The sequence below is a fragment of the Rosa chinensis genome, chromosome 5 (assembly GCF_002994745.2).
Source record: "Rosa chinensis cultivar Old Blush chromosome 5, RchiOBHm-V2, whole genome shotgun sequence".
NCBI classification, from domain to species: Eukaryota; Viridiplantae; Streptophyta; class Magnoliopsida; order Rosales; family Rosaceae; genus Rosa; species Rosa chinensis.
Genome location: NC_037092.1, coordinates 15,376,733 through 15,400,056, shown reverse-complemented (window position 1 = coordinate 15,400,056; position 23,324 = coordinate 15,376,733). Strand labels below are relative to the sequence as shown.

Here is a 23,324-nt window from a genome sequence, read left to right as displayed (position 1 = left end):
AAAAATTATCTGGAAAAGAGTTGCATTTAATTAAAACCCAAGAACAAAACACAGCAAGACAAGTGACAGCTTGTACTAGATACAACTTGTCAAACCAAACTATACTTAATATTCTTGATCAAAAAAAAAAAAAAAAACTATACTTATTAATGAATATTATTAATAGCAGTAACAATGATTATATGAATAATGATCATAAATTAAATGACCAGTAACCCACAGAGAAACAAGGAAAAAAAAAAAAAGGAACGACCAGTAAGTCTATAAAAAAGAATGAGCTTATCAGTTGGGTTTCAAATTGAGTTCAGACTAGCCATTTTGAGAATTTCTGCCACAATTGCTCTTTAGTTGCTTCGTATCAATCTCCTTTCCCTGTAATTTCATAATATCATACAGCATGGTATGCAGTACCAGTTTCAAGTTTTGATTACTCGAGTAAGAAAATCCGTCTTTTCCTATACGAAACTTCTATATGTTCTCTACTGATCTTATCTCGATATTAAACTAAATTACTTGATTAATTATATCATGTGTATATAGAGAAAAATCGTTCTGGTGTGCAATCTGCAGAAGGTCTCTTTTTCTGCATACACTTTTCTTTCAGTTTTACTCGAACTGTTAATGGTCACAATCACTTTGATGTCATCTTCGGATTCTACATGGCTATCTAGCTACATGAAAAATTGATCATATAGGGGGTTAATATTCTACTAATCATCTACATGTCCACGCATTTTCAGGATCACAATCGTTCGGATCACTCTAAAGATTCCTGCTGTTTCTATTTTTTAAAAATATAGTTTGTGTTTATATGGAGGGTTCATCCACCTTATGGTAACGTTTCTTATGTTTCATACGCACACATATATGAATCTATATATATAGTAATTGCTTTGAATTTTTTTTTTTTCCAAAATAAAATAGTATATTATGTGTCATTTTCTATCATGGATTCACAAGTCCAGAACAAATTATCACTCGAATACGATGCACGTTGCTTTATACTGTATGTGAGAATGTTAAATTAACTTCGTTTCTTTTTCTTTTTCTTTTTCATTTATGTCTTAAAGAAAACAAAGAAAGTAATAGGTCTAGTACGTTTTCCAAACTTGTTAAACAAAAGTGGCCAACTTTTTTGGTTATACATTGGAGTAGATCAAACCCTTACTCTAGAGTTATGCAATATTCAGTCATCTGTAGCAATATCAGAGGGGACTACCACAGAAACTCACCGCCTGTCCATCACTAGAATATTATTTATATAATTCAATCAGTATTCAGTCCTAACTTAGATACCCTTATATGTTTTTGGGCATTTGGCGTAATATCAATCAAAAATTTAAATGTAAATTATACAAAGGGCATTAAGAAATATTTGACCAAATTTGGGAAATAAACCTTTGTTTCCATAGTAGACCTTTAGTGCCAATATGCCTTCTACATTTGGTCATTATTAGAGCATCTTTAGCATTGTTAATTATTTTTGGTTAAATTTTAGTCAAACTAACTAGAAAGTCATTTCTGTAGCCATTTTTAAAATACGGATGCACCAATTTTCTCTATTTTAACTAGTTTTGAATTTATATTATTTATTGAATAAAAAAATAGTTTTTTCTTTATTTACATAAAAAGATAGTTTAAATGTATTTATACAATACATAAAATAACTTAAAAAGAATGTTAATTCAAACAATAGAGAGTCTCATCTCACTCTCTACATTTAGGATCAAAATAGTTAGAAGTTAAAATAGATAGTCACTTACGAATTTGGTGCAGCTGCTAAAATGAAAAAGAAAAAAAAAACTATACATACTTTCCAAAATAGATAAGGAACCAAAATAGAGAGTGCTAAAAATGCTCTTAACATATTTTAAATGATTGGTTTACATCCTCTCCATCAAATCACACACTTTCATCTATATTTCTATTACTAAGTGATGTGCCAAATGCACAATCCATTTGTTTGTCCATTAGCCAACCATAAGAGCAACTCCAACAGATTCCCTATATTTTGATTTTTCTCTACTTTAGGGAAAAATGAGCGTCTTTTGCTCAAACAGATTCCCTAAACTATCTCTATTTTAGGGAAAGTGAGGAGAGAGAAAACCAAATTCCCTATATTTACAGCAAACTCCAAAATTTTAAAGAAGAATATGGAGATTTTATAGATTACTGTAAACTAGGGAATCTGTTAGAGTTGGAGAAGAAAAATAGGCTAAAGGTTTGACTTTTGCTTCTCTATAATACAAAAATTATAGGGAAGCTGTTGGAGTTGCTCTAACAAATTAAAAATTAAAATTAGAATGAAGCATATAAAAGGGGTAAACTAGGAATTTGTAGAAACTTAAAATGTCCTCTAACATTGCAAACTCAATGCTGTTATATTCAAGAAAAAGAAAAAACCTAATCAAAATATCTCCTTAGTGATCAAAGTTGGACAATGCCAATACGTACATTTCATTAGTAATATATGCTGACCTTACATGTGTAACCCTTTTCCTAAAACAATACACCTGTATTGAGAAAAACATAAATTATTTGAGGAAAAAAAAAAGATTACTTGTATCACCGTATGATAAATGATTACTACAGACATGAGTGGTTAATTGTGTGAGAAAATTATTATTACTTTTGTTTAATTAGATTTTGTTTTGCTATTAAAAATGACCAGGAGGGATGATTATTGTTGTTGTTTATTTATTTATTTATTTATTTTTATGAGCGGTGGAAGGACTTTTATTGATGAAACAAAACTTTAAAAACCGTAGTACAAAATCCACATAGTGCGGACAACACAAACAATCAGAAGAAGAAAAACTGAACAAGACAAACAACCCAAATAAAATCCATTCAGGTAGCAAACTCTCCAAGGTAAAAAAAGGGCAGCAAATTTCAAGACTTTCACACGTCGAAACTTTAGGTGACACAGAAACGTCACACCATTTGTAAACGGAAACCTGGAGAACACCCAAATGTGGCGGTTGATGTTTGGAAGTACATGATTGTTTGTAACTAACAGTGAGGTTCTATAGCTTCTGTTGTAGCTTCCTTCCGGTCAGATCCGGATACTATGATTAATATCTCGTCTTCTTCACCATCAGCATTTATTCAGGAGTTGAGGAGCTCCTCAATACTCCAGGGCCATGCGGATGTCCAAGTCCACTTCAGCGAATCCTTTTCGCCCCATATTGGTCCATGAGAAGGGCATATTGGTCCATGAGTGCCACGACAAGTATGAAGCTGACAGTTGTACTTTTATGTATTGGAGTGTTATTAGATCCTTACTTCTTTTACATTCCAATCATCGATGAGACAAATATGTGCCTTGGAGTAGACAAAAAGTTAATGACTGCGGCGCTTGTTTCTCGATCACTAACGGATATCCCCTTGGTGATAAAATTTATTATTGGTCCAATGAGTTATTGGCCTCAATATGTTTCTGTCTACAATGACGACTCCGAGGCTCTTCCAAATGCGCAACCTTCAGAAGGTTTTAAGCGAAAGTTAAAAAAGTTTGTGAAGGCAATAACGGCAGTTCTGTTGTTGATAGTTACCGTTATTTCCATTCTACCAATCCCACAGGTAATTTTTGTATAAATTGTTGCTAAATGCTAATGATTGAGTTGCTAGATGAGTAGAAAAGGAATTGAACAGCCGTTAAATGTTGAGTCCAACTTCATTTATACCTAGAAAATTAGCAATTGTTATACATCTCTATTTGTTTACTTCTAAGAAATTACTACTTACATAATGTTTTAGTAATGACAGATCGGGACAGGATTATATGCACCGACAGTGTTTTAATCTCTAAAAAAATAACAACCACTCATCTAATCCACTCCTTTATATATTTTAATATCAAAAAAATTACATCCATTTATATTACAAGTACTCATGCATTGTCAGTGCATGGAATACACTCTCTAACAGATCCACTTGCAATGTTACATGAGTTGTAATCCAATGCAAAAAAAAAATTCAATATCTTCTTTTCTTTGAATAAGAAATTCTTAAATATCTTAAATGTTGTAAGTGTATAATTTCATGAAAGTAACTTTGGTTTAGTTGGCAAAACAAAGTCGTGCTGTTTTTTTCTTTCTAATGCTTGACTTGATTTGACTCATCTTAAAGGCAAATTTTGCCTATTTTTTTGCTCTTTCCCCATTTTCTTTCCTTATTTTGCAAATTTTCTTATTTTTCTATTATTATTTAAAAAAAATTCTAAAATCTCATCTCTTTTTGTTTTTTTGCCCTTCCGCATTTTTTCTTTGATTACAACATTTTCTTCCCTTGTTTTGCACCTTTTTTAATGTTTCCATTAGCATTTATTTTAAAAGTCTTCTAATATCTAGTCTCAAAATTCTTAGAAACATTATCAACCAAAAAAATAAATTATAATCAGTCTTACATTAACCCACTTTAATGTTTCATTCTAGATCGGCCATTGTATTTTAGGTTATATTTATTTGTTTTCCAACGTCTGCCTTCATCTCGTTCGATTGAGGACGCAACTATTGGGGGCTAGCTAGCCATTATGACAAGCTAGTACCTAAAGCGATATGGTAAAAGAATTAGACCAGTAAAAACAAAACAAAAGTCATGTCAAAGCAATATCATGAACGTACGAGAGGAAGCTGAACAGGCTTCAAATAGGTTTTTTTTAATTCATCTAATATCTTATAGTTCTGGGAGCAATTAAAAAAATTCATGAACCATCCTAAAAGCTTAAAGATCTGGCTTGTTTGGCCAATGTCCAATTACACTTTATAGAGCTTTACATTCTTTTCGAACCATAAATTTCAACTTAGTTGTAATTCTATCTTACTTTTTTCTTCTTATTTTTTTGACGGAAGGTCTTGTTTAAGGAACCTGCTGTTTTTTGTCCAGGTGGCAATCGTGCTTGTTTTTCCCAATATGGAAGGCTCTAGATATTTCTATAAATTAGCGTTCTTAAACGCTCTTCTTCTTCTCCAATATATGTGTAGGGTCTATTTGATCCACCAGTTAATTCATCATCTTCAGTATTTCATCAGAAAAGGGGTCACAGCTACATTTAATTTTTTCCTTTACATCCTGGCGGGTCATGTAAGTTTCAACCACTTCTCCTCAAACCTCCATTAAGTCATTATTTGGGTTAGTTTTCACTTTGTTAGCATAGTGACAAAATCACTCTTTGGAATTGCCCGTTCGTCTTTTTTTGTTTACTTATTTTGTAACCTGCTGCTCGACTAATTAAATTTTTGATAAAGACTTGATCAATGACTCAGAAGGATTTAACTTTTATAATAACCTACAGATGCATACGTTTAAAAGAGAATGGAGTGTTGTTTTACATTGAAAAACTGTGATATTGCAACAAAGTTTATAAACGTTTGGGCTTCTCTAACAATTGTCAATTGATTTTGAGTATGATGTTCTTTATCGTGGTATTAGAGCATATTTGCTTATGGGTGAATGTCGAACGGACCAAATATTTACAACACATGCGATGCATGTGAGAATGTAGAGTGTTGTCTCACATTTAAAAATGATGACATTGCAATAAAGTTTATAAAAGATTTGTCTCTACAACCGCTACTAATTAGGTTTTATGTGACGTTTACTTTAAGGAGTAAAATCGACACCATTTTTTATTATTTACAAACCATATCTCATTCTTTTTGTCGTGCACATGTCTATTGTAAAAACACTCATACAAAAGAAAAAGAAAAAAAACAGGGGTACGGTTTGTCTAAAAAAGACAAAAAAAAAAAGAGTACCAGCATTATCATATTGGTCAATTAGTGACAGTAACAAACTCGTTAGATGGATCCAATTATTTATTTTGAATTTCATAAAATCCTATCAATGTATCTTAATAATAATTTGTTTTCATGCGTTTTTATATAAAGTTCTCTTCAAACATAATTTAATTTATTGATTTTGTAGGTACTTGGAGCTCTTTGGTATTTTTATTCTATTCAACAAGAAATATCTTGTTGGCATCAAGCATGTCCGGACACAACATCTCAATGTATATCTACTTATCGTTGTGATAGCTCTATTACTTACACAAGTATCGCATTCCGAAAGGAATCATGTCCAACAAATCTACCAGATATTACTCCATTCAATTTTGGTATATTTCAAGATGTGATTCAATCGGGCAATACAAGACTGAAAAATTTTCCAACAAAATATTTTTATTGCTTTTCTTGGGGCCTCAGAAATCTAAGGTACACTTGTATACTTGTGAAATTACTAACAATCAACACAAGAATTTCAGGAGAGTGGTCTCCGCACTCCTTTTTTTTTATTTACTTTTGATTTTTTTAGTACGTTTTAATCTGTTAACGTTATTGAAGTTTCGAACTTAGAGCATCTCCATAGTAATAATTATAGCTAAAGTGAAATATAGCTAGCTAGTTTTTTAGAGCATCTTTAACAATACTAGTCATTTTTTAGTCAAATTTTAGCTAAAATAGCTAAAAAGTCATTTTAGCTAGCAACTTTAGAAATACATCTGCATAAGTGCTCTCTATTTTAGCTAGTTTTGAATTTATATTATTTTTTAAAGGAAGATTAAATAGTTTAAATATATCTATAAATTACATAAAAAAAATTTAAAAGGAATGTTCTAAATTATAGATAGTCTGATCTTGCTCTCTATATTTAAGAGCGAGATAACTAAAAGACTAAAAGTTATAATAGAGAGCCACTTAGGAGTCTGGTGGAGCTGTTAAAATATATAAAAAGTTAAACATGCTCTCCAAAATAGCTAAAGAGCTAAAATAGAGAGTCTGTTAAAGGTTAGCTACGAGCATCTTTAGCAATGGCTATTTTTGAGTCAAATTTTAGCTAAAGTAGCTAAAAAGTTATTTTAGCTAGCCACTTTAGAAATACGTCTGCATCAATGCCCTCTATTTTAGCTAGTTTTGAATTTATATTATTTTTTAAATGAAGATTAAATTGTTTAAATGTATTTATAAATTATATAAAATAACTTATAAGGAATGTTTTAAATTATAGAGAGCCTCATTCTGCTCTCTATATTTAGGAGCGAATAGCTAAAAGTTATAATAGAGAGCCACTTAGAAGTCTGATGCAGCTGCTAAAATAGATAAAAAGTTAAACATGCTCTCCAAAATAGCTAAGGAGCTAAAATAGAGAGTCTGTTAAAGATGCTCTAAGTAGCTAGTTTTTGAGTTAGCATATATGCTCCAGCAAGCTAGTTTTTGAGTTAGCATATATGCTCCAAAATCTCAAGTTAAATTAATTTGAACCTTGAAAAACTTAAGTTTTGGTTAAATTCTCTCTCCTCTCCTTTTTTTTTTTTTTGAGAATGAATGATTCATTTCTTCAAAGGAAATCAGATAACAAAATATGGGAGTAACCGATGGTGGATCCGTCACCAACAATGACTTTTGTGTGCCAAGAGGGCCCAACCCCTAATCAAACATGTCGCCCACTATTACGAGCTACAAAACCTGACACTACATGAGCTGTTGTATTAAGCCTTTTAGAAGCAAAGTGAATACCTTGGATACCCATAGAACCCATTAAGAACTGAATTCTATCTACCATCAATCCTTCAGCAACAAGATATTTCTCAGTTCCATTAATCAAATTGGCAGCTTCTAGACAATCTGTCTCTACGCTCACACTTCTCTAACCTTGATCCATGCTCCACTCCAATCCCATCAATATTGCCATCAACTTTGCTGCCACTGGGCAAAGCCTACTCATCAATCGCTCACCCATTGCAGCCACTAACATTCCCCCACTGCCCCTACATACAATACCCACTCCAACATTGTTGCCATTATGGACAACAGAGGCATCACAATAATTAAGCTTTAATTGGCCATCAATAGGTGGCACCCATCCACTTGATGCATTACCATGCAAGTTACTACCTCCAGGTTGATTCAAAATCTGGTTTTGTAATATGCCATTCCAAACTGCCTCACTCATTGCATAAATAACCTCTGGAGGCCGTGGATGCTCACCAAATTGCACCGCATTTCTTTCCTTCCAATTACTCCATACCAACACCACCAGAAACCTCAGTTTAGGGATGGCAATAATCCCCATAGGGTAGGGTACCCATCGGGTATTCGACCCTAATGGGGAGAAATTTGGGGAAAATCGGGTAACGGGGATGGGGATCCCCAGTATTCGAATTCCAAAATCGGGTACGGGGTGGGGATGGTATTTTGATCCCCATCCCCATACCCACCCAATAAGAATTATCTAAAATATATATATATATATATATTATATATTTTTGATAGTATTTATAAATATATATCTATGTAAACTTCATCTTTTTGTCAATAGTTAAATTCTTTCAATATATTTTTGATATTATTCAATTCACCTTGTTCGAGTGAATGAGTAAATTGTTAGGTTACACTAAGCAGTTGATTGTGGAATTTTTTTGTCGAATGCAGACTTTTATTGTTTTTTTTTAAGCGAGACTTATATTTGTTTTTGTTTTATTGAAATAAAAAAAATTATTTTATGTTGATGTTTGATTTTAACTTCATAGTTTACAATCGATAATTATTTGAATGAATTTTTATATAATAAATTAGTAATATTATTAATGGGGATTGAGGCGGGTACGGGGACCTAATCCCCAATGGGGACGGGGATGGGGAATCCCCAGTTTCTTATTACGGGGATTGGGGCGGGTAAGGGGATGGGGAATGAAGTCGGGTATGGGGATGGTAATTTAATCCCCTTACCCTACCCTCCCCATTGCCATCCCTACCTCAGTTCATCCCAGAGGCGGATTCAGGATTACAAGCTCAGTGGGGTTTGAGCTTCTTAACAAAGGAAGAAAAAAAAAATTCAGCCACAAATGTTGACATTAACCTGAAATGTTGAATTACACACACAAAGCCACAAATTCAGCGGTTCATGTTTCAACACAAAAACATGAAAGATAAATGCATTCTTAACATCTCATATGAACTAATAAATACCATAACCACACCTAGGAACAACAAGCTCAAATAAGAAAATGTTTGGTCAGAGAGGAAAAGCTTCACTCATATCCCTTTTCTGGATTACCACCGTCTTTAAACATGTTATAGTCTTCTCTCATGATAGGTCTTGGATCTCGGCCAACCTGCAGTTAGAAAGAATTTTATTGAACTTCTCACTCAAATACATAGGAGTGAAAAACAATTTGAATAATGTCAACTAGAAAGACAACAATCTCCTCTTAAAGATACTCGGTTAAGATCATATAGACATCCAAAAGACATGTTTGAAGTTTAAAGCTACAAAGCCCTTATCTTGGTATCAATAACCTGCCTCAAGAAACCGTTCCCTTGCACCCTTAATTCCATATAATTGAGCTTCACAGAGAAAGCACCAAATGGACTCCTCTGTATCATTTGGATTCTGGGCAACATCTATTCAGAACTGCTCTGCCCCTTCTTCAAATATGTACCTGAAGATAAATAATTTAACCCTAGACACATAGCTTCACCAAACCAGTTCTAAAATTTTACACTCAATTTGGGGACCAATAAATTTTAATTCCATACATGCACAAATTCAGCAAATCCAACCCACCCAATAACTGGGATTTATTAGAATTAACAATTTCATTAGCTTTAACAATTAGAATTTGGGTCTTATCAATTTGGAGATGAATTGGGTTTTACTAGAATACATCTTTCGGTGGAGTCACTAGAGTGAATAACCCAGCAATTTTGAACATTGATCAAGGGCCGAGCCGCGAGCCGCCGAAGAAAGGAAGAACTAAAGAAGTGAAGATAAGAATTCAGAAATCCGAAACTTCAAATAAAGGGCATATCCAAATATAAAGGAGAAGAAGAAGAGAAGAAGAGGAGGAGAAGAAGTGAAGGAACGACGCTGGAGTTCGGGTGTCCGTAGTTCGGTCACTTCGGTGGGGCTTGAGAAAGGAAAAGTGTGTTCCAAAAAAAAAAAAAGCCAACATATATACCTAGGTTTTTTTTGGGCCCAAAAAGCCAGTGGGGCTTGAGCCCTACCCAATCAGGGCTAGATCCTCCCCTGGTTCATCTACCGTCAACACCTTCCTAGCATCCTCCAAAAAATTCCTTGGCCCAACTTGGAATAGAAGTTCGCCTTTTCCAACACCGCAATATTATATGAGCATTGATATATTGCGCGTAAAGGTGATTCTTGAGCTTGTTGACAAAGAGAGCACGTAGAATCCGTAACTAATCTCCTCAAAGACAGAGAAACCTTACATGGTAGATGACCTATAGCACACCCCCAAAGAAAATGGGACATCTTTGGATGGACTTTAATCTTCCAAAGTTGTTTCCAAAATTCAGAAATAGTAGGAACTCCATTAGAAGCACCTCTTGAAGCTCTACCCTCCTTTAAAGCCACCCTATATCCACTCTTGACAGAATACTTCCCATTACGATTCGGACTCCAAATAAGTTGATCCTTGCCTCCACTACAAACTAAAGGAATACAGGATTGCCTCCACCTCTTGGGACGTCCCCACTTGATTCAACAAAGCTAGATTCCAATTCCCATCTTCATTAATTAGCTCAGCTAAGTCCATAGACATATTCAGCCCAGGCTTCTAAGAAACTCGAAAACCATCCACTCTTGGCACCTAAGGATCAAGAAGGACCTTAATATTAAGGCCATTCCTAACCCTCCACCTCAATCCTTGACCCTCCACCTCAATCCTTGCTGAAGTGAGTTCTTCCCCCACATAAATGCACACCAAACAGAGGATGGATTATTCCCCACTTTAGCCTCCAAAAAAATCACAATTCTTAAAGTACCTGGCTTTCAACATTTTACCAACAAGATAATTAGGATCTCGTAACAGTCTCCACCCTTACTTTGCCACCAAAGCTTCATTGAATTGTTGAATCTCTCTAAAGCCAAGTCCCCTTCACTCTTCACCCAATTCCTCCAGTGGATACCTCGACCACTCGATTCCCCCCACCAAAATCTTGCAATATGTTTATTAATATCTTCACATGTACCAACAGGTAATTGAAAAACGCTTATTGTATAGGTAGGATTAGATTGAGCAACAGCCTTGATAAGAACCTCCTTCAATTCCCATTTTTTGAAAGAATTTTACCTTCCCAACCTTGGACTGTTTTCAAAACCCAATCTGCCAGACCTCTAAATGTCCCTTTCTTATCTCTACCTGTGGCCATGGGGAGGCCCAAATATCTCTCATGGCCTTGATAATAACCTCCTTCACCCCATGATTAGTCTTCGAACTAAAACATACAGCAGATTTATCAACATTTATTTTCTGACCCAACGCTAATTCATAAACCCCAAAAATCTCCTTCAATTTGACACAATCTACTGTAGAAGCATCACAAAATAACAGACTACCATCAGCAAAGAACAGATGGGAAACATAGGGAGCACCTTTTGCAATTGCAACTCCATGCAACTGACCATCCAAAATAGCCTACGTAAGAGGGAAAAGAAGCCCTCAGCAAGAATTAAAAACAAATATGGTGAAATTGGGTCCCTCTGCTTGATTCCCCCGGTAGGCCTTACCTTTCCAAATGGTTTACCATGAAGAAGAACTGAGTACGTAACCGTTTGAACACATGACATAATCAACTCCACAAACCTATTCGGAAAACCCAATACTTCCATCATCTTCCTTAAGAAATTCCATTCCACCCGACCGTACGCCTTAGCCATATCCAACTTCACTGCTATCTTTTGCCTGCTTTTCTTTCCACGATGTTTTAGAATATGAAGGATCTCAAAAGCTGCAATAACGTTATCATGGGTCGATCTATTCGGGACAAATGCAGTTTGAACCTCTAAAATCACATTTGGTAATACCCTTTTCAGCCTGTTGGTTAACACTTTCGATACCAATTTATAGATCACATTGCAAAGACTAATTGGTTGAAACTCTGTTACCTTCTTTGGACTATCAATCTTCGGTATCAGCACAATCAGAGTGTGATTGAGCTCCCCTACATTTCCCTGCCTGTTCAAAGTCTCCAAACATTTAGAGACCATATCGATCAGTACCCTCTATGCTCCAATATTTCTGATAAAAAATAGAAGGCCTTCCATCAGGTCCGGGAGATTTTGTAGCTCCCATTTGTTTCAATGCACTCTCAATTTCTTCCCTTGTAAACGTACTGCTCAGGAATACTAATTGCAACTGAGTAATTCTAGCATCTACTGCATGGAAAAAATCATCCTGGAATCGCCCACCATCTGAATTAAAGAGCTTCCGGAAATAGTTAACAAATTCACAGTCAAGCTCTGTCACCCCGGCCAGTCCTCCACCGACTAGCTTCCCCAAGAATGCTTTTGATCTTATTAATTCGACATCTTTGCTTCGCATAATTATGGAAAAACTTAGTGTTACGATCACCATGCCAGAGCCAATTAACCCCAGCTCATTGACACCACATGATTTCCTCCCTTTCTAGAAGCTTATCCAATCTCTGTTCCACCTCACACCTTTGTATCAAAACATCACCAGTACAAGGCATTCGCTGCAAATTTTTCAACTCCTGCCTCATCTCATTCACACTTCTACGGACCTGCCCAAATTTTTCCTTTTCCCAGGCCTTCAATTTTTCTGCTACTATTTTAAGTTTATATGTCACCCCTATATTATACCCTTCCTCCCAAACCTGGTTAATTAACTGACCGCAGTCCTCCTCTTTAGTCCACATCTCCTCAAAAAGGAATCTACGCCCACGTCTTCGAACACCGCCATCACCACTAGCAGGAGGCTCACATTCAATTAGAATAGGGCAGTGATCAGAGGCTATAGTCACTAAATGATGAGATAGGAAGCCACCCTATTTTTGGATTAATTGGAGATTCCCAAAACCACGATCAAGTCTCTCCTTCACATTAGCATCTCCTTCTCTTCTATTATCCCAAGTGAATTCATATCCTATGAAGGAAAATTCATACAAGCCACAATCTTCCACCACTCGCCTAAATGCATCAATCTGTCTCTAGGAAAGAATGGTAGCACCAGTTTTTTGGAAGATGCTCAAAATTTCATTAAAGTCACCACAACACAACCATGGACCATCATATGCACTTGCTAAACTTCGTAACAACTCCCATGAAGAGGCATGGTGATTAGTACTAGACTCCCCGTAGAAACCCGTCACCCTACAGACCTCACCATCCTCCCAAATAACCATTGTGTCAATGTAGTAAACAATTCGACGAAATAAAAGAAACAAAAATAGTACTCATTCATAATATACACAAACCCCCCGAACAACCACTATTAGACTCATCTCTTGGCACACTAAGGATTCCATCCATATCCAACTGAGTTTTGAGTCTTCCCATTTGACACAAAGTCATTTTGGTCTCAATAAGAAATATCAACTCAGGTTTATGGACACGAATGAAATCCTTCAAGTCACGGAACGTCCGGGATCCCCTCATCCCTAGGACGTTCCAACTCAAAATCCTCATTACTCGTGGTGGGGCAGCCCCGCTGCACCCACCACTTTAGGTACACCTGATGAAAGCATCACCTTCTTAGATACCCTCTCTTCACCCTCCACAATATCTGTCTCCACCTTACTCTCTCTCCCCTCTCCCCCCCCCCCCCCCCCCCCCCCAACCTCCGTATCACCTTCACTTCGAGCCCCTTCCAATCTCCACTTTCTTTTTATAGACATAGATATTAGTTTCCTGCTCTTCAAGTTCTTTTTGCACATTAGGGACTTTCTATTTGCACCCAAAGAGAATTCCAATGTAGTCATTTTACCCTTATCCATTCCATTAAAAGCAAATAGCACGAATGGACCACCCTTACCATAATGAACATTCTGACCAAAGCCTTGCCTGAATGCCGACCCAAACCTCCAAATTGCATCAGTGTCCACCATATTCAAGGATGGTTGAATGGTCAATTGCAATTTTTGGATCACCACACCTATCCGAGCCAGTATCACCTACACTCTGGCTTCCCACCTCCTTCATTGGCAATATTTCACTTACTGAACCCCCTTCATGCTGACTGCTTTGCACCGTTAACTTCCTTTCCACAATCTCGACACCATCAGGCCCAGTTTTAGCATTCACCACTTTCACCGGAGAGGTTGCAGTGTCATGATGTTAATGTCTACGATTGAGCGGTAGCCCAAATCTCAGTTAACGTTGGTCCGGTGGGCGGACCGCTACTTGTGATATTCTCAGAGCTTCCGCTATCTATCAAGTAAAATACAAAGGGCGTCAAAGGGAGACCGCGTTGGGCGGTCTTCTCTTCTCTGATGCCTAAGTTAGTCAATGTATTTATGTTGACAAAATAACAGTAGGTAAGTAGCAAATGCGTAATTAATGAGGAGAGAGGAGTGGACCTTTTATAGGTGGAGAAGAGACTGTTCCTTGTTTTCGATGTGGGACTGATATGGTTCAGTTCACAGCTTCTGATGCTTCAGCGAGGCTATCTTGGCTCGACGGGTGACGGCATATCAGCTGTGATCTGGGGGTGAGCTGAGGCTCAGATGCTAGCGAGCCTGACGGTGTTTCTGTAGGTTACACCATTGATAGTTGTTGGTACCGCTGGCGGTAGTATGAGCATGACCCCTTATAGCTAATTATGCTTGGCAAATGCCCATGTAAGTACACATGACATGGTCTCTCAATTTGTAAAGGCTTTGATACCCGCAAAGAACCACTGCTAAAGGATTGTTTGTTCCTACCTACAGACTAGATAGACTTAGCACTAGTTCCTTTTCCACTGCCAACACCCTCACTATAGGTTGCATCCACATAACTACGACCTACTCTAGGTTCAATTCTCTTCCCATGCACGTCTGTATCAGCCCTAAGTGTCAAAGGAAAATGACGTTCTGATTCAGGCTTTCCTTTGATGCCGAATTTCTCAAAGCACACTCAAGTTGGGTGCCCAATCAACCCGCATTCTTAACAAAACTCCAGCAATCTTTCGTAACGGAATTCAACCAATTGATCCCCAAATTCCAGAAACTCAACAATAGTTCAGCTCAACAGTGCCAGAGAAATATCCAGGTGCACCCTGACACACACAGTGTCCAATACAACACCCCTTATCATCAGCCCTCACCTCCATATCCTTCGCAACTTCCGTCGTACGGTAGTTCCATGGAACTCCATATGCCTGAACCCAGAACACAGCAGAATTCAACTCCACCTCTGTTACTGATCTTGCGTTCCCCATTAGAGCCATAACAATAAGTGACTTGTCAAAGTCCCACGGTTCCCGGTTCAACACTCTTCTCATATCATCCTCACACTGGAAACATTCCAGAAAAAGATCTCCTTTCACGTCGCTGATAGCTACTCCCATATCCCCCCCCCCCGAAAGACGTTAAAAGAGATCATTAAAGCTTCTATGATGGAACTGCCTACCCGTCAGAACCTGACACACCATCGCAAATTGGTACTATCTTAAAACTATTTAGGTTTTCTGCTGGAGTAGAATTTTATCTTAAAATTAACTAAATTTTAAATTAATTTTGAAATAAGTAGTCTATTGAAAATGCCTTCACCTCTTTCTCTCGATCAGCCAATCCCATTCTTTTAACCCCATTCGATTAACTTTCTGCAATGCTCATGCACCAAACTACCACTGATCTGAATGCTCATCAAATCTCTAGTGTAAATCCTTCTCCAAAAGCAAGTGGGTTCATACGATGTCAACAAGAAAAATCTCAATACTATCTCTCTCGATACCTCTTTCTATTCATCCATCAGAGGTGATCTAATCTTTTGTATATTGAATCTTTTCCATCCACGTCCCCTTGTTCCCCTCATAAAAAATTTTTGTGTCAGATCTTCACAATCCCAAATTGTCCTCAAATCAAGTATAAAGTAGCTCTTAATCAAATTAAGAGATCATTTGTTCTATCAGAGGCTAAGACCATTTGGAGAAAGAGTTTTGACCAATGAGGAAGAAATTTTTAAAATGAGTGATTGAAATAAAACTGAAATTAAATAATTGTTTGGTGCGAAATTGAAATCTGGGTCCTTGTTAGTTAAATCTGAACTATTATAGATTTTTCTCTTTGACAATCTTGGTTTGATTTTGAAATGAGTATTTCTCATTCAAGACCCTCCTCCATAAGCTTTCAAGCACTAGATAACCACTGGATCCACTGCGTTGGTCCTTTGTCAGTTGTATGATGTCAACTTTTGGTCTGTGTGCTGTTTTGGAGGTAAAATAGCATGTGGATAAAAAATACTTAGTTTAGAAAAAAAATGGGAGTGTGGAGACCGGAGAACATCTGCAATAGGTTCTAGTTAGAGTTTATCAGACAAACTTTTAAGGAGAAACCAAAAAAATGCTCCAACCACGATCCCCAGTGGGCTAAACATTAAGTTCCCGTAAATATGAGGAGAGAGAAAGTGACTCCTAGTAGCTCTTAGTGTAGAGGCAAACGGGTTGCTTGGCCCGACCACGGCACTTTTAAGGGGGCCGAGGTCCAGCACGACCCAATGACTAAAGGTGACTCGGGTCGGCACGACCGATTTTTGGAAAATGGCTTGGGTTAGGTCGAGGTATAAGGGCCCATAAGCCGGGTCAGACTAGTCCAAGCTCGTTTGGCCCCACGCGAAAGTCTCGTTACTAACTATCTTTAAAAATAATATAAGACCTCTTTATTCAAAGAGTTTTTGTCTATTTACCCTAATTCTAGCGTCATTTATTCCACTTATCCCATTAAGTTTTTTTAATTTCCCCTTACACATAAACACTCTAATAAGGTCTTCCTTAATACCCAATTAAATTTTTTTTTCTTTAGACTATTTTACCCTCACCCATTTGTTACATAGAGAGAGAGAGAGAGAGAGAGAGAGAGAGAGAGAGAGAAATGGAAGAGAAAGAAGCCATAGGAGATTTCGCTGGAGTCCCGTCACCGGCAGCAGAAGTCCGGTCACCAATGGCCGGATTCCGGTCATCTACCCACTAGACTTCTTTGAAAACTTCGTCGGAGATCTCCAAAGAGATCGTCAGAAAAATTTATTGTACCCAAATAGACCTTTATTGCCCCCAATAAATCTCTATTGCCCCCCATTAGAGGGGAAATAAACCTCTATTGTGGTCGTGGCTAGCGCTGGTTTTTCCTCGCCTATGATGGGCTGTTGCCGAACGGGTGATGGGTGGTCTATTGCCCATTGACCTGAGGTGTTGATAGGTTGGTTGGCACAGTTTTTTTTAATCAAAGCTCTGAGGCAGGGCAACCATGGACATCATTTCGAGTGAAAGTTGGTGGTGCAAGGTGGGGACTAGATCGTGATCCAAATCTTCTCCAGGCGGCAGTACGGTAATGATGACATTGAGATTCACTGGTGGCTTGGGGCGATGGGGCTTGCACTTTCAGGCTTAGGGTTCTAGTTGTCATTTGGGCCTTTGGGTTGCTAATTAGTTATGTTTTTAATTAGTTCTAATTTCAATAATTTCTTAATATTTAAGGGAGCTATGCACTTTTTTTGTGCACTCTATCTGTCTCTAGCGAATCTTCTAGAGCAGTACCAAATTAGGATTCAAGTAATTGTAATCTATGAGCATTGTTCAATAAGTGATCTATTGATATGGAACACTTGTAGGTACTACCACATCTTCTTGTTTTGTCTGTAAAAGATAGCGAAAGCGTATGTAACAGCCATTCTGGCATTTAATCATCTAACTCTAAAACATACCAAATTCCGTAATTGTTATTGTAAAAACTCATAATCAAGGTATATAAAAGCACAGCGTAAATTATGATAATTTATTAATGTTGATGTTACAATTGAGTTGTGATAATCTGTCTAAATTTCTTAAAAAAAAAGACATAACATGTAGCCTAATTGGCACAATTTGGGTTTATATTGAGAAAAAATGTTTGGTGGGTTTCTTCCATTACATCGCACAATTCTGTATATTAAAATTCCTTTTTTATTTTGACAAAGAATTATATGTTCTCTCTTTGTTTTTTAACAAATCTGTTTTTTGAACAAAGAATTATTCTCTTAAAGTGGACATGGACCTCGATCGATATCTATGTTATGTATATGCTATCTATTATCATTGTTGGTGATATATATATATATATATATATATATATGTTATTTGTGTTTTTCCACTGTGAGTACATATATATGTTATTTGTGTCAACTCCTTCCACCATTAATATACATCTTATAGATTATATGTTGGACCTGTTTTTGCAGTAACTTTGGCACAAACTTGGAAACAAGTAGTTCCGTGTGGGAAAACTGCTTTGCTCTTCTTATTTCTATTATCGGTTTGCTACTGTTCTTATATCTCATCGGAAATGTGCAGGTATGTTAGGCTAGTGGATTTAAATTAAAAAGATATGTTAATTTTATTTCACTTTCATAGCTTTACACTTTAAATTGATTGTGTTGCTGCACTCTTAATATCATCTCATGTGCTCCTACACTTATCAGTAATTCAAATCGTTTATCTAACCATTACATTTTTCGTCAACTATTTTGTTAATTGTAAAAATGACTCTAGTCACCTTTATATGATGAGGTACTATTCACGTGACATACAAAAGCATATTATAGGTGACAGTTTCACACAACATTTGAGAAGCGTTGGACAAAATTAATTGAAATTAGTGATTGTGAGGGTACTAACTACTGACATTGAAATTAGTAGTGCAGATCCAAAAATGATTAAGTGTATAAAGATTAAAGGAGATAAACGAATTTACCCCTAAGACAAGTAATTTACTTTCTAATTGTTGAAAATTTTAAAACTTTTAAGTTTAAATTGTTGTACCAAATTTGAATGCCAAGTAATGTAGCGTGTGCCATATTAGATGTATTTATTTTTATTTTTTATTTTTAGAATAATAAATCTTTATTAAAATAATCAAGATTACTTAACACGGGAATGATCGGCGGTGGATATGAACTCTCCACTCTCAACCCTAAAACCTAAACCAGTTACGGGTCCATCATCATAAATTATCTCCATGAGTTGAAAGGGACCAACCCCTAACCGCCTGTATCGCCCAACCTCTTAGGCTACATAGAATCCCAAGAATCTCGATACCTCACAGATAACCGCCAGAAAAATCACCGTCCTCTTCCACACCGTGTCCCAAGGATACGTACCAGACCACGTGCAAGGATCACTTGTCAATACATTGACCATAAGATAAAACTGAAAATAAACCAACTTGTCCTCAAGAATGACACCACATCCATAGCACAGCCATTTGACCTAACCCTAGCTCAAAGGAATAGGGACATACTATTGACCAACAAAACCTAACAAAAAACAAAACTCCAAAAAAAAAAAACAAAAGGGAGCCGTCACACTCATCTTCCATCTCCCAAGGTGCTTTGCCGGCAAACCACCATTGCAAGACTATCCCTTCAAGCTCGCCACACTGAAGAAACCTGAATCAACCATCTGTGTCCATCTGCATGAGAGCTCGATCCCATCGCTGCAGCCTCCGCATAATGACCCATCTCTAAGAAACAACCATCGCCATATGATCCATGGCGTACCACCACCATGATATGGCCTCTGATGACCTGCTCCAAGCATGCGCTGCTGCCAATTGCCACTTACCCTTCATCCACACATGCGCCGCCCCCTGAGAGAAGACAAGACTCGTAAACAGCCCAGAACAACTGAAAGAGAACAATAACAGGAGCGCAGAGACCCACAAACATGTCCTGCAACACCCACCACTCGTCGATGAGGCAGTGAGCCACGATCGGTGCAGAGGTGCTGTGGACCAAGCTACAGCTTTTGTTGTGCTTTTCCCAACTCTAAAACTCTCTGTTGTTTTTTCAAAGCGAAAGAAGAGGATTACCATATTAGATGTTTTGTCCTCAATTAGAACATAAATATTTTTTTTAATACATTGGAACATAAATAATTTTCAACAGGAGGATGTGTCATTTAGTAGTATTCAAATTTGTTATAAAAATCATTTGGATTTTGTAGAACTACTCTTATAAATGCTAACGCAACAATCAATTAAGTTCATAATTAAGAAGCCTTTTCACAAACGAATGGATGATTCCTTCCTTAGTTATAGATCTTTTAACTGGGGATGCAGATCAGTTGTCCCAAAATGCATGTACTTTTCCTTCCCCCTCCAATTAGATTGAAATTTGAATTCTGTGGGCATGAATAACTTTGGTCTTCTGGGTGTGAATTTTAGAAATGTTATATGAAATTAAGTTTTGGATTAAATACTGTTTACTCCATATACTTATAAGGTTTCGTTGTTTCAGTCCCTGACGTTTGAATTTCACCTTACAACTCTTCGAACTCTCAATTTCCTCACAATTGGTTCATGTCGTCAAGCTCTGTCCAAATTGTCATTTAAACTGTTCACGTGTCATCCATTTCACACCAAAATGTCCATTTTACCCTCGTATAGGAACAAGAGTACTAAGTGAATCATATTACATGCATCTCACCTTATGACAGCTGATGTAACATAAAGTCAAACAATTCAAAACATTTCATTCACTGTTGTGTCAATATTACATCAGCTGTCACATATAATAGTGCATTAAGTATGCACGTAAAAGAAAAAATGGCTTTACATAGCATTATTCAAAAAAAAAAAAATGATTTTAGATTGATGACAGTCTTTCTCATGTTCGGGAATATAAGTGTTAGCCTATTTAAAGGAATTATACAGAAGTATAATGTTACGGTCTCCCCTCATAGCTTGTGGAGGATTTGACGGTTAACTGAGCAATTTGGTTTTTGTGAAACAGCTGTATTTGCAGTCCAATGCGAACCAGACAACAACGTTTGAGCAAGAGGAAAAAGACAAAAAACTATTAAGGCACGCGTATAAACTACTTCAGGTAGAACGAAATATACGTGAGTGGATGGCAAGAAATCGTATCCCTGAGGAAATGATCATGACGGATATCATGAAAAACGTAAAACAGAAATCGGAAGAACATGACTATATTTATGAAGAGGGGGATGTAAACTTGAAACATATCACGTCAAATCTCCCATGGTACCTCAGAAAACGAGTACAGCGGCATCTCTGTATGGATGCACTCCACAAAGTATGTTCCTCGGGCTCTATAAATTATTTCTATATTTATGAACTAATATGGAGTATGGAATAAGGTGGTTAGTAGCTGGTATATATTAAGGAAAATAATTGTTAGAATGAGGCTTAAGATTTGTGGCACCAATTATAGGTGTCATGCATGTCATGTCACTTAATTAAATTCATTAATGTCATTAATTCACCTAATTAAATATGGATAATTCTTAGGTTCACCCCTTGGTTAACTGAGCATACAGCATACTCACTATCTCTTGCAATTAACGCATAATAACTTTATAATTTTCTAATTTAATCATTTATGTTGTATAACGTAATACAATGATTAGCTTTGTAAAAAAAATCAATCAAATTGAAGACATTTTAGTTATTCATTTCTATAAAATACATGGACGGTTCATCATAATAGTAGTAAATGTTGTTAGAAACATCCATTTGTTTGATTCAATTAGATAATTAAACGATTTATGATTCGATTGATTTTTTTATATAAATGATCTTTAAAGACTAATTTAATATATGGACCGTTAATTATAAATTTATTAAGTAAAGTATGTTAATCGACAATGAAGGTGAATATGCACGTTCATCCTAGGGATAAATCTAAGAATTGTCCATTAAGTATAAAGGTGTAAAGTTTTTTTTTTTTAAGTGTAAAGTTAGTGTTGCAAGATTATGATGTGGCAATATATACCATATGGAATTAAAAAATAAAATTTCTATTTGCTTACATGACATGACACCATGATTGAATTTGTGCTCATTTAGGCCCCCTATCATTGCACTATATATTAATTTGTCATTAGTGGTTAGAACATACAGAGACATTTCATACCCAATTATGAAAATTTTTCATTTACCTACCCCTATATTGTCTTTCTATATACAATTGATTATGAAATTAAGAATGACAATCTAAAATTAGGCGTATAAGTTGTATTGGATAATCTTACTTATGATGAATCATCAGTTTATAGCAATACATTAATATAGGTACCCATGCTTGAAAATATGGAGGAAAAAGTTTTGAAAATGATATGCGAGTATCTCAGGCCAATGATCTACCACAAGTATCAGGACATAGTTGAAGCTGGAGCACCGCTTGACGTGATGTTTTTAGTTATAGAAGGTACAGTTATATGCACCGACTACGCCTCTACCCATGCTGCAACACAACTTCAGAAAGGTTATTTTTTGGGAGAAGAACTGTTGACTTGGGCATCACTGAGTGATCCTGATAGAGACCGTCCTACCTCGACTAAAAATGTATGTTGTGAAACCGAAGTAGAAGCCTTTATTCTGACGATCGAGGACTTGATGAATCTGGTCAGCACAAGCCAATTCCAGAGGAATTTGAAGCATAATTATGAACTTCACATTCAAGAAAGAAAGCAGTTGGCACTAGCTTACCTCAAGACCGATGAGGAGATACGAAAGGATGTCTAAGATGAAAATTATCAAGACCCTAACGAGGAATTGTTTCTTTCCTTGAACATTGATTAACAAAATTTGGCTTTATTTTCATGTATTGAGTGCAGCGTTCTGCAGGTCCCTTGCGATCTGTGCTAATTAAGCGCACTAGCATTAGTAATACGAGACTCTTTGTTGGGGCTTTGAAGATGCAATGCAAGTTTTCTTTTGTCTGTACGTGGAAGTAGATAAAAATAATTCATGATACTATCCTAAATTATAACAAGCTTCCTGTGATGAAACATAAATGCTTTGTTTGGTTTGCAGAATTGAAGCATAACAAGCTTCCTGTGATGAAACATAAATGCTTTGTTTGGTTTGCAGAATTGAAGCATCGGGAAAGAAAACTTAATTCATTCCTATGTTTGGGATGCAAGAAAACAAACCACTTTCCTTTCATGAATAAGGGAAATTATACGAGACTCTTTGTTGGGGCTTTGAACGTGTATGGCTTGAAAATTCGCCACACGTACGAGGGCGTGTTGAGAATATATACATCCCACATGGAAAAAATGAGACATTGCCTATGAGTTTATAAGGATTTGGGCCACTCAATCTATTGCCAATTGATTTTGGATGTGAACCCCAGATTATTTTATCAGATGCAATGCAAGTTTTCTTTTGTCTGTACGTGGAAGTAAATAAAAATAATTCATGATACCATCCTAAATTGTAACAAGCTTCCTGTGATGAAACATAAATGCTTTGTTTGATTTGCAGAATTGAAGCATCGGGAAAGAAAACTTAATTCATTCCTATGTTTGGGATGCAAGAAAACAAACCACTTTCATGAATGAGGGAAGGGAAAATAAGGGGGAA

At 36.5% G+C, this 23,324-nt stretch overlaps 1 protein-coding gene across 3 annotated transcripts; it reads left to right on the top strand.

The window, feature by feature from the left end:
- The first annotated feature begins 307 nt into the window (after nt 1-307).
- LOC112165262 (cyclic nucleotide-gated ion channel 1-like) lies at nt 308-22,638 on the top strand. 3 transcript variants are annotated; one of them, XM_024301735.2, is made up of 8 exons: nt 308-435; nt 741-834; nt 3,102-3,582; nt 4,888-5,085; nt 5,929-6,215; nt 18,175-18,286; nt 20,725-21,030; nt 22,029-22,638. In XM_024301735.2, the coding sequence occupies exons 2-8, from the start codon at nt 812-814 to the stop codon at nt 22,479-22,481; spliced, it is 1,860 nt and encodes a 619-aa protein (XP_024157503.1). In that variant the 5' UTR covers nt 308-435; nt 741-811; the 3' UTR covers nt 22,482-22,638. The 3 variants fall into 3 exon arrangements, with proteins under 3 accessions (XP_024157503.1, XP_040362262.1, XP_040362263.1); XM_040506328.1 differs by having other exon boundaries at nt 404-435; nt 2,769-3,582; XM_040506329.1 differs by having other exon boundaries at nt 413-435; nt 2,855-3,582.
- The last annotated feature ends 686 nt before the right edge of the window (nt 22,639-23,324 follow it).

Coding starts and splice junctions, on each gene's coding strand:
- LOC112165262 (XM_024301735.2), top strand. CDS start 812: ATGGAGGGTTCATCCACCTTATG. Junction 835..3,101: donor GAGGGTTCATCCACCTTATG/GTAACGTTTCTT, acceptor CTTCACCATCAG/CATTTATTCAGGAGTTGAGG. Junction 5,086..5,928: donor TTTACATCCTGGCGGGTCAT/GTAAGTTTCAAC, acceptor TTGATTTTGTAG/GTACTTGGAGCTCTTTGGTA.